The sequence below is a fragment of the Malurus melanocephalus genome, unplaced genomic scaffold (genome assembly GCF_030028575.1).
Source record: "Malurus melanocephalus ecotype Western Australia unplaced genomic scaffold, MMel_1.1 scaffold_140, whole genome shotgun sequence".
Taxonomy (NCBI): Eukaryota; Metazoa; Chordata; class Aves; order Passeriformes; family Maluridae; genus Malurus; species Malurus melanocephalus.
Window position 1 is genome coordinate 701,453 of NW_026623372.1, and position 11,445 is coordinate 712,897.

The 11,445-nt window shown below is 51.6% G+C and overlaps 1 protein-coding gene across 1 annotated transcript; it reads right to left on the reverse strand.

Moving 5' to 3' along the window:
* Positions 1-1,367: 1,367 nt before the first annotated feature.
* On the reverse strand, positions 1,368-11,259 carry SHH (sonic hedgehog signaling molecule). Its single transcript, XM_057371073.1, has 3 exons — positions 10,687-11,259; positions 5,680-5,941; positions 1,368-2,140 (listed from the first exon to the last, which is right to left on the reverse strand). The coding sequence occupies exons 1-3, from the start codon at positions 10,993-10,995 to the stop codon at positions 1,434-1,436; spliced, it is 1,278 nt and encodes a 425-aa protein (XP_057227056.1). The 5' UTR covers positions 10,996-11,259; the 3' UTR covers positions 1,368-1,433.
* Between the last annotated feature and the right edge of the window lie 186 nt (positions 11,260-11,445).

Below are 11,445 nucleotides of genomic sequence, written 5' to 3' on the forward strand. Positions count from 1 at the left end.
CAGGGCTCTGGCAAAGGGGAACCCGCCCTGCTGGTCACTCGTGCAAATAAGTGAGGTTCTACTGTCAGTAACAAGAGATTCCAGGTTATGCACAGATGTGATGGATTTGTTTCCTTAATTAAAAGTATTAAAATTAAACGTTATAAGCAACACATCTAAATAAAATAACGGGCACTCATTTAGGCATTGTGTTTTCTAAACCAATAGGCAAAAAGGAAAAAAAAAAATGGGATGCACCAGGAACTCTTAGTTATTATATACTAACCAAACTGTGCATGGCACATTTTATTTCTATAAAACTATTAAAACTATTACAAAATATTCAAAAATACATTTTAGTAAATTTACATCAGTTATTTCTCAATTTATTAATGCAAAACATCCTTTTCCCCCCTCTGTACAAACTACCATCTCCATCGTCACAGAATTGCCGCCATGTGCGCTTTTTAAAAAATATTATTTTCTAATAAACTTTTTCTGAAGTTAAAAATAACAAAGTTTCTTACGGTTTTTGTAAATAAAAAGTTTGTGTAACAGTCTTGACTTCCATGAACGTGGCCAAGTGGTGTTTTTACAAAGCAAAACATGGAAAACAATACAGGAAATGATGTTACATTTGAAACTATTTAAATTAAAATAATATATTCTCATATTTTACACTATTTCAAAAAACGAAATGTGATTCAGTTAAGTATTGATCTCTCAAAAAAATCTAATTTACAATTCTGTGTATAAAAATATAATTTACGGACCCCCATGAAGTTTGTCTTTTTTGTGTGTGTTTGTTTGTTTGTTTGCTTGGTTTTTAGACTTGCTGAAATGAAGGAGCAATGTAATGGAGAGATGGGRAAGTACAGAATTTTGCTTTCTGAAAGTCAGGACACACGTGACATGTAGAAAAATAGACTCTGCGCAGTTTTGCTCGGCCTCACAAAATAATTTTTTCCCCTGTGAGTACAGTTCACATGATAATAAATTATCAAAGAAACTATTTAAGGCTCTTGAAGGTCCGGTTCATAGCATTTAAAACATCTATTCAAAATACCAAAGAAATAAATATCCAGGAGAGGAGAAAAAAATAACAAACAACCAACAAACAAAACAAAAGAACAAATAAAAATATATATATATATAAACTAAACAGAACAGAACTTCCAGGGGTCTTTGTTTCCCTTAAAGTCTACTTTGGACTGTCCTACTTAATTATTATTATTTTATTATAATTATTTTTAAGTCTTAATCCGTGCTCTCTTTTAAAAATATGTAATTTTTTTTCCTTTTTTTTTTTTTTTTTTTTTTTTTTTTTTTTTTTTTTTTTTTTTTTTTTTTTTTTTTTTTTTTTTTTTTTTTTTTTTTTTTTTTCTGTCTCTGTGTCTCTCTGCCTCCGTGTGTCTGTCTGTCCGCCGGAGCCCGGCGGGCGGCGCGGGGTCCCCTCAGCTGGATGTCACCACCATGCCCAGCGGGTGCAGAGAGTCACTGTCGAGCACCCAGCTGCCGATGCGGTAGAGGAGCCGAGAGTACCAGTGGATGCCGGCGGCCGGGGGCTCTCCCGGGGCCGAGCCCGGCGCGGCGGGGCCCAGGGCGGCCAGCACGGCCTGCAGCAGGCGGAACGGGGCGAAGGCCCAGTGCGCCCAGCTGTGCTCCTCGATGACGGCGTAGCAGGAGGCCAGCACGCGGTCGATGAGGATGGTGCCGTGAGCCGTGAGCGGGGCGTAGGCGCCCGACGCCTCCTCCCTCAGCGACACGCGGTGCACGGCGGCCGGCAGCAGCCGCCGCCCGCCCTCGCCCAGCACGAAGACGCGCTGGCCCGGCCTCACGCTGCTGGCGAACAGCGCCCGGCCGCCCGCCGGCCCCGCCTGCGACTCGTTGTGCTGCGGAGCCACGAACAGCAGGTGCGCCGCCGTCAGCAGCAGSCGGGCCCGGGGCTGCCGGGTCTCGATGGCGTAGAAGAGCTTGTGGGAGCCGTCCTCCCGGTCCAGGAACGTGAGGAAGTCGCTGTAGAGCAGACGGCCTTCCGTGTCGGCCACCAGCACCCTGTCTCCCGGCCTCAGGTCCTTCACCAGCTTGGTCCCGCCTTGCTCCAGGTGCACCGTGGCCGAGCCAGGGAAGCAACCCCCAGATTTGGCCGCCACCGAGTTTTCTGTGCAAGGAGAGAAGCAYAGCAGGGTTAGATGAAGCACGTGCCGGGCTTGGTCACTTTCCCAGCCATCCCAACCCACCCAAGATTGTGCAGGACACTGACAGACTTCCCTCTGAAATTCCTCCATCCTCATCTGTGAACATGCCCCATTTGCACTCAGTGAGAATCCCCTTCCTGCCAMATTTGAGCCAGTGCATCTCCCTCTGGGTTGGGAGTCACCAGAGTGATTTGTCTCATTAAGAAAATGAGCCAAAATATTTCCACTGAAACAACCGTTACTGAACAAATCTTTTCTGGAAGAACTCCCCATCTGGCTACTGTTTGCCCTGCGCTGACACCTGATGCCAGATAACTTGCGGCTTTCAGAGCAACAAGTTTTGCTGCCATAAAGTTTCATCTCCAAGTGACTGCCTGTGCTTACAATGCTCAGGGTCCCCACTCAGCCCTTAAAAGGAGCACATCCTTTCAAATCAGGGCAGCAAACAGCAGAAAACWGGAGGAAGCTTTGCTCCAAGCTGCACACAGATTTTGCCACTGCTCCACTGCAAATTAACTGCCTGAATTTCCTGAGTCCTCCACAATGCTGCACAAACCCCAGTGCTGCCTCCTGCCCCCACTGCTCTCCTGCTTAGCATGGCAGCTACTGGGGCACATCCCATCCCCTGCACCCCCTGCCAACATCTCTAGCACTCTGCTTCACTCCTCTTTAAAATAAAAAAAAAAGCAAACCCAAAACCACATCTCTCTCCCCACCACAAGAAGGATGCTTTTCCCTGTCTCAGGGCATGTGGTCCCCAAGCAGTCCAACACCTGTGCCAGGCTCAAACAAATGCTTCCTTCACCTCCTCCAGCTCTTGGGAGTTACTCAGAGGTTAGGCATACATGCTGTCATCAGCTGTTGCTGCTTTCCAGTGCTACTGAGAGGAAGAATCTCAGACTTAAAGAAAGCAGAAGTAGCAATGAGACWCTAAGTCTCTCTTGCAAACCGATTTTTGGAAGCTCGCCCACCCATGGGGTGTTGGGAAAAAAAAGTCTGCTGTGTTCCAGGTTGGCCTCTATCTTAACAGAGGGACTTGGAGTATTCCTAGAAGCTCTGTTTTTCTAAATACTGCATAATACCCCATGGTTTATCATGGTAGCAAGTGTCTTCGCTACAGCTGTTGAGATTCCCCATCCCTCACTTGCCTTTCCCTGCTTTCTCCTATTAACTCTCTATACCAGTTWAGAGACCTGATGATTTAGCTCCTAAAGGTGGACAGATTTTATATTTTGCCTCTGTGGCTGTTACTGAAATTCCTATGATTTAAACAAATCCTTGGGGTGTCTTCTAATGACTTTCTCAGGAAGAACAGGAAGGGTGAAAATTAGACCGTTATTGATTTGCTAATGACTTTATCACTCCTCCTTCAGACATGAAGCAGCAAGATCTCCAAGGCCTCCCTCTTCAGGGAGGACATGGCAACAAACAAACTATGTGCTTTATGTGRAGGCCTCTGCTAGCAAACTACACCTTCCTACAAGCCGGCGGTAAAGGTCTGGCTAGAGCTTTGTTTGCATATTCAGGGACTTGATGAATAGATGTAGTAGTGTAGCAGCTCTACAAACATGCCAGTGAATTGGCAGAGGTGTGAAAATCTGCTTCTTTGAGCGGTRCTTGTTTGGGTTCTCTAATTAAAATCCAATAAAGGATCAGCATTGTCATTCTGRTTCATGTAATAAATGCAGACACTCTTGGAAGAGAGGACACTTCCATTTTTTTCCCAGCTTCTTCCCCCCCTTTTCTCCCCCTCCCTATTTGTTCAGGTGCAGAAACCCTATGTGCCAATTCACACACATACTCTCCAAAAAATCCAGGACCTTCCAAGCACTATTTGCACAGCAGAGCYACTTTTCCAAGGCACTCAAGATCTGTATTTGAATTTTAAATGTAGAAGCTTGCTCTAAATACTTGCTGTAGCGCATTATCAATGTCCCTTTTACCACCCCTGCCTCTCCCTCCTCTGTCCTGGTGACAATAATTCAGGCCTTGGGGGAACTCTTCTTTGCATTCCAGTCTCCTGGATCATACTTTTTGCAAACAGAGATCTAGATAAAGAGTCTTCCTGCTGGCATTATGGGATTTAATCTTCTCATGAGATGCTCTGTCATGAAACGAGGTTTGGACAGTTTAAGATCAGGCTGAGAGGGTGGAATTCAARCCTGCTCTCTTCAGCCTGCCTCGTACAGTCACACGACCCTGCCTGACACCCTCTAAATATTGCCCCCAAGTCGGTGTGTGCCGAATCCCAATGAGCAGCTTGGGGTTGCTCCTCTCCTGTGAAACACCCCTGGGGTGGATTAGGAGGTGCTCCTGGCCTAAGGTCATCGCACACYACAATCAGACATCTCGCTACAAAGCCCATCTTGTCTATTGAAAGGGGTGTTTCGGATCTCCACGCAGCTGACAGTTTTGCAGGGCCTCTTTTCGGCTCAAAAAGACTCAGGAGCTGAACAAAAGCAGTAGCAGGCTCTCAGGACAAAGCCCACATGGGCCAGGAGAGGTGCTCAGCCCCTGGGGAGCTCCGGGCTGGAGTGGGGGGAAGGAACCCCTCCTGCAGGTGGACACGGCGGGGCCGGGCTGGTTTCCCTGCCGTGGGGCCGCTGGGTTCGAAGCAAACGGCTATATTTAAAGAAAGCCCGTTATTTTCTTTTGCAGCCAAGTGTTTCTTGACACATTCAGCAGGTTGCTGGGCTAGAGTATGGTCTTAAAAAGAGCTTTAGGTGTCATGCAGCTGGATGCAGGGAGGCGGTGGAGCTGGAGGCTGGCACTTGCCAACAGATTTTCTCCCAAAAAAAACGTGTCAGGTGTCAAAAAAAGGAGCTCTGCGAGTCGGGGATTTCTTGCCAGCTGTTCCCGGGTTGAGACAGCGTGTGGCGTTGTAAGCACAGGGGAGGGGAGGAAAAAATTATGTGTATGTGTGTGTGCATGTGTATGTGTATGTGTATGTATGTGTATCCCTATCTGGGAATTTCCTAGCAGCGACCGCCTAAAGGAGGCTGGGGACCACGTTACTTATTTATTTTCCTGGCCGGCTCCMACTCGGAGATTAGCGCTCGCGAGTAAGGCGTGCAGCCAGCGGGGCGGCTGGAGACGGCCACGAGTGTTTGTGTTGAACATGCTCCTTGCATGGGGAAAGCATCGGATCCCACGGGGGGAGGAGAAGGGTGTGTGGCTGCGACGCTGCACTCGTGGGAAGGCTGGCCAAGCAAATCACACCCCAAAAAATGCCGTGAAACACTACTGCAGCTACCTGGGCTTTTTTTCTTTTTTTTTTTTTTTTTCCTTCCCCCTCACTCTTTCCTTTTGCCCACCTCCCTCTGCTCCGGCGCGGTCACTAAGAGGCGGGGGGAAGGCGGGCGGGGTGATGGGGACCCTGCAGAGACGGGAGGAGGGAGCCCGGCGGCAGACACGGGGCGCACAGAAGGCTTTGGGGCGCTGAGTCGTGGCCCCGGMGTGTCTCCCCACCCCGACGTATCCCCGGGCAGGCTGCCCGCCTTACCTGCTTTGACGGAGCAGTGGATGTGCGCCTTGGACTCGTAGTAGACCCAGTCGAAGCCAGCCTCGACGGCCAGGCGGGCCAGCATGCCGTACTTGCTGCGGTCCCGGTCCGAGGTGGTGATGTCCACGGCGCGGCCCTCGTAGTGCAGGGACTCCTCGGAGTGGTGGCCGTCCTCGTCCCAGCCCTCGGTAACCCGCAGCTTTACCCCGGGCCACTGGTTCATCACCGAGATCGCCAGGGCGTTCAGCTTGTCCTTGCAGCGCTGCGGGGATACGGGCGGACAGGGAAGGGTCACTGTGGGGGTGCTGCAGCCAAGGGAACCCCCCCCATTCACTATCCATACCCCCCCTGGGCCGCATCCTGCCTCCCTCCCAGCCAAACAGGAGGCATCCCTCCCCTCCCCGCCAAACGCGCCCCAGGATGGGCTCAGCCTGAGYTGAGCATCCTCTCCCCCGCTGCCAGGGAGGGACGGGGAGGCAGGTGAGGAGTAGGACAGTGAAACCTGGTGACACGGGAKGAACAGAGGGCGAAACACCACGAAGACACACAGGGACAGAGTCTCCCCCTCCCCCGGCACCTGCTGCGGCGACAGGGGGACCCCTCTCCGCACCACCGGCGCTGGGGTGTGAGTGTGGCGATTCAAAGCCACCTGCACGGAGCAAATTCCTGCCGTCTAAGTGCCCTGTCCCTTCCCGAGAGCAAAGTTTCTGCCCAGAACAAACATTCGCCGTATATCTCGAAGTCACGGATTCCCCCCCGGAATGTCTCTCCGRGTCTTTTCAGCTTAATTCTGTGTTGAAAAGGGTATCAATACATGTTAACAGCCTTTATGTGTGGGAGGGAGGGGTGGGTTTTTTTTTTTTCTCTCCCTTCGCCCATCACTCATTAGAGCCCTCAAAGCTGCATGGTCTGGGAGCATTCACTCTGCCTCAAACATACATCGGCGCTCGCCTACAAAGCCGAGCAAATCCATACAATAATATAGCTCTTAGTGGGAAGATGAAAAGCAAGGGAGGGCCAGGGAGGGAAGTTAAGCGAAGCAGGGATGCCATGCAAGCCAGGAGCCCCTTTGTGTGGAGTGAAACCCTTCCAACTCCGTGGAGAAAGCACTGCAGGGTTTTTCATCGATCCTCCGGAACCACCAGCCTTCCCTGGGCTGAGGCGGGCCCAGCAGCACCGGGGGCACGCAGGGSACAGGATGAGGGGAAGTGAGGGAATGGGGAGCTGCAGCCCTGGAGGGGGGTGAACTCCAAAGAAAACCCTGAAAGTTTTGGGGGGATTCCTGTCAAAGCCAGGTGGGGAACAGACACAGCGGCAGTAACAAAAAGGATTCTCAGCCCTCCAGAAACAGGAAATCAGCACCAAAAGCATTGAAAAGCGCTTGACTAAAGATACAGAGTTAGAAACACACACGTTGCCAGACTTATTCCTCCTTTTTGAGAGGAAAACAACTCGTGGATACAGCCGATGTGGATGAAAGCCACGGCGAGGTGCAGCAAGCTGCTCTTCCCACATTTTTGCTGGCCTGGCTGGTATGCCCGGCCTTGTGCAGGACTATTCTCCCCGGTGTGCTCACAGCACACCCAATAACTGACCACAAAGTCCCCCTTCACAGCTCCCAGGAAGGCAAAGCCCCTCCATTACTCCGACTACGCTACTTTTAGGGATATGACAAGGTTGCTCAGCAAGAAAGTTCACCTGTGTCCACCAACAGCYGTAAAAGTGATTCCAGCAACACACAGGTACCCGAAAGACATAAAACACAGTCGTGAGCTCACTTTGGACTATCTGGCCTAGCGTTTTATGGAGAGAGACGGGTGTTTGGGTTTCGGCACCGTTCCCGGCAGCAAAGTGCAGCAACACAAGGAAGTTGAGTTTGATTTATTTTATTTTTTCCCCCCTCTTTTCCTCTCACACCTGAGTGGATAAATACGCTCCTTCACTGATTTACAGGAGAAAGGGGGCGAAAAATCAAACGTCTCAGCTACTGATAAAGAGACAGCACTGCGCGACACGGCGATGTCTTGCCCCACAGGGGAGGCAGCGAGCGCGAGGGACGAGGACAGGGACGCGAGCAGCGGTGCGGGCAGCGACGAGGGGCTCTGGCAGCTCCGGCCCTGCCAGCATCCGTTCCCGGCTTCAGGCGAAATAAAGAGGAAGAAACAGCTTCCTAAAGGACTTTTCTCCCTTTTATACTGCCTGAGCTGGATTGTCAGAGTCAAAAGCCGTGAAGCCCAGACTATTTATTAATTCATTGGGTCGTGTGCCACAAATCAAGCCCAATTCTGTTCAGCCACCGTGAAGCTCAGCAGGGCTGCCTCCACTAACGCTTTGTGTGGAGGCAAAGTTGTTCAACAAGCCCTCTCCTGCCAGCTCCTAATCTCTTCACAAATGAATTGCTTGAAGGAAACACTTAACAGGTACCTGTCAGTGTAAACAACCTGGTGGGCTTCCTAAATGCCAAGTTGATCTCTAAATTCCTCACATCACGCACCGGTTGTGCCTGCATTACATGAGATTGCTGTTTTATTTCATACAAATTCCAGCTTTATCATACTGACCTGGCCTCCTTATCTCTCCCCCGAATCCAGCCAATGGCCGGGGTGGGGGGGAAGGAAAGAGAGGAAGGGGGGAGCCCTTAGCAAACTGCTAGTGTCACCTGCAAAGTTGAGAACCTGACTTACCTACCTCTGTTTGCGTTTTTCCCCCCCCTTCTGGAGTTAATATTAACTAGCGGCTAATGCATTCGGCAACCACTCTGCAAGTTTAACGATTCTGTCCATGAAAGATCTCTCCATGGTTGAAGGGCTCCCGAAGCCGGCGTTTAAAGGCTGGGATTTAACGAGGGGTTGCTGGCCGAGGTAGAGAGGGAAGGAGAGGAAAGCAAGGGAGGCCAGCGGAAGGACGGCACCCCGGGTCGCCAAGGATCCGGCCGTGCCCGGGGAACGGGGTGCAAGGGCAAGCCCTCCGCCCGCTCCCCCGCCCCGCTCCGCTTCCCCGCTCCCTGCCTGGCCCAGGGGTGCCGGAGCCCCGCTCGCTTCCCGACCTCGCTCCCCCACCTCTCTCCCCTCTTGGCCGCCGGGTACCCGGSCCTGCGGCCTCCCCGGCCCCGCCGCTCTCAGCCCACCTCCCCCCTTTGTGTCTAAGGCACGGGAACAAGCACTGAAGGAGAGGGGGGGAAAAGTATTTGTTTTCGTTTCGTTCGTCTGAGGGAAGTTGACAGAAGGTCAGGAGTTCAGACGCTGCCAGCTAATGCAGCGGGAGCGGCCAGCCGCGTAGCCGGCGCGGCGTGCCCCGGGAGAGCCGCGGGGCYGGGGTCAGCCCGCAGCCCGCCCCCGGCCCGCAGCCCACCGCTCCCGACCGTGCCCCGACTCCCCCCGCGCCCGCCGCCCCGCTCCGCTCCCCTCCGCTCCGCTCCGCCGCGCACACGCACCGGCGCAGCCGCGCAGGGAGGGATGCGCCGAGCCCCGGCGGGAGCCCGTCTCCCGCGGAGCCGCCGCCGCCGCCGCTGCCGCCGGGCTGCGGAGGGAAGGGTGAAACCCGAGCCGCCGCGATCGATACGCGAGGGGAGTAAGTGGAGCTGAAAATGCGAGAGATGCGGCTCCGGAGGCAGCGAGGGCGGAGGACCGAGGGTGCGCGGAGGGGCGCGGGCCGCGCCCGAGCGGGGACTGGCACTCGCTCCGCTCCGCTCCGCACCCGTGCGCGGGGCGGCGGCGGCGGCGGGCGGAGGCGCCGCCGCGCTCCGAGGTGCGGTGCGATTTAAGGTGGCCGGGAGGAGATGGTGGCGGCCGCCGGTCCCTCGCCCCGGGAGACCCGGCAACGTGCGGAAAATCAGGCCGAGGAASGGGGAGAGTTTGGGAAATTCCACCCCCCACCCCCCCCTTCCCCGCGTCCACTCCCCGCCTAGTCCTTCCAGGCGAGTCCTGCTCTAGCACCGAAGGTGGGGCTTAAATGTATTAATATTAAAAAAGCGCTGTTGACCTATATTTGGAGGAAACCCATTTCCAGTGTCTGGATTGCATGTAGTTTCTGAAACTCCGGGATTGGTAGAGCAATTGACTTCACCGAGCTCTCTGTTGAGCATGAATAATAATTACGAGGTGACTCTCGGAGCGGTTCTCTCTCTCTTTCTCTCTCCTTTATCTTTTTTTTTCTTTCTATCTTTTTTCATAAAATGGTTCCGCAATCCGATTCCACCCGAGATCCAATATTTACCCAGTTGTAAACCTTGTGCCATCAGATTTTTTAAAACAGAAGGTGATGCAATGCCGATAAGTTGCAAGTCCCTCCCCTATGGAAGTACCAGAGCATTGGCGGCGAGCATCCTTAAAGAAATATCAATATATTTACGCTCTGATGGGCACAATTGCAAATGATGGTATTGCAATACGAGCTATATAATACGGAATCAGATGAGGAATGGTCGATCCGGCTTCAGCTGCCTTTTGTGAGTGCACGGCTGCATGCCTACTAAATTTAGAATACGCTCGCGAGGGAAATAATAATAGTAATAATGAAGGTTAAAATGAAATGAAGAAAAAAAGAGAGAGAAATTGAATAAAAWAWATATATATATATATAAAATCAAGTCAGCAGGCGCAGCAACCGCGAACTACGTTTGTAATAATGAGTGGGTGGCCTGGCGGTCACTGTACACTTGGGGTCCTCTGAGCTGTATGCAATTCGTTTGATCRAAGTGCATCCTTGGGGACAAATGCAAACAGCAATCTCTAACCAAGTTACAGGGAACGCCATGGCACGGTAATGACTGTAAGTATCACACAGATTCCCCCACCGAATATCTAAACAGCTCCAGCTCCAGCCCCTGCTAACTTGTCTGGATAGATGGTATTTACATTCAATGGGGAAACTAGCCGAGTTTGGAGGGGCGGGGGGAGGAGGGGGAGAGGGAAAGGGGGGGCTTTCAAAAATACTAAGACAGATGCGTCCTTTAGGATTGCTCAGAGAGGTTAACAAACACAAATACAGGTATCTCTGTGGCTCTACCTGAGTCATCAGTCTGTCAGCTCCCGTGTTCTCTTCATCCTTAAAAATAATGTCAGGGTTGTAATTTGGGGTTAGTTCTTTAAATCTCTCGGAGTTTCTTGTGATCTTCCCTTCATATCTTCCACTGGCCCCTAGGGTCTTCTCTGCCACATTGGGAATAAACTGCTTATAGGCTAAAGGGGTCAGCTTTTTGGGGTGTCTCCTTTTTCCAATGCCCCTGCCTGGTCCACAAGTCAGCCCAGAGGAGACTAAAAGAGCGCAGATGAAGCCCACCAAGAGAATTCTTGTCAACAGCAGCATTTCGTCCATTGAATCCAATTACTTCAAAGCTCTCTGTGCCTATCCCTGGCTGTCTCTCTAGAGCTCTCTCTCCTCCTATGTCCTTGTCTGCTTTCTGAATCGTATACTATCCACCGATCCCTAGCAAGACAGGTGCTGGAATGGCAGGCTTTAGGTCGCTGATAACGGAACACATCGGAGTTTGCTCGGGAGACAGCAATCGAGAGACAAAAAAAGGGTCTGATTTTAATGGTAGCAAAGCAAGACGCTTGTGAGAGGAGTCTGCCTTTAGTTCTATATTATAGCTGCCAGGGCCGAGAGCTGATTGGCCAAGGCGAGACAAGCTTGTCTTCTGATGTTTTAACCCTCAAAAAGGCAACAAATTCTTGAAAGATTTTTTTTCCTTTTACCTGAAGGGCTTGGAGCTGAGAGGGGTGGAGATCGCGCTTTCTTGGGATAACATCAATTACATGCTTTTTT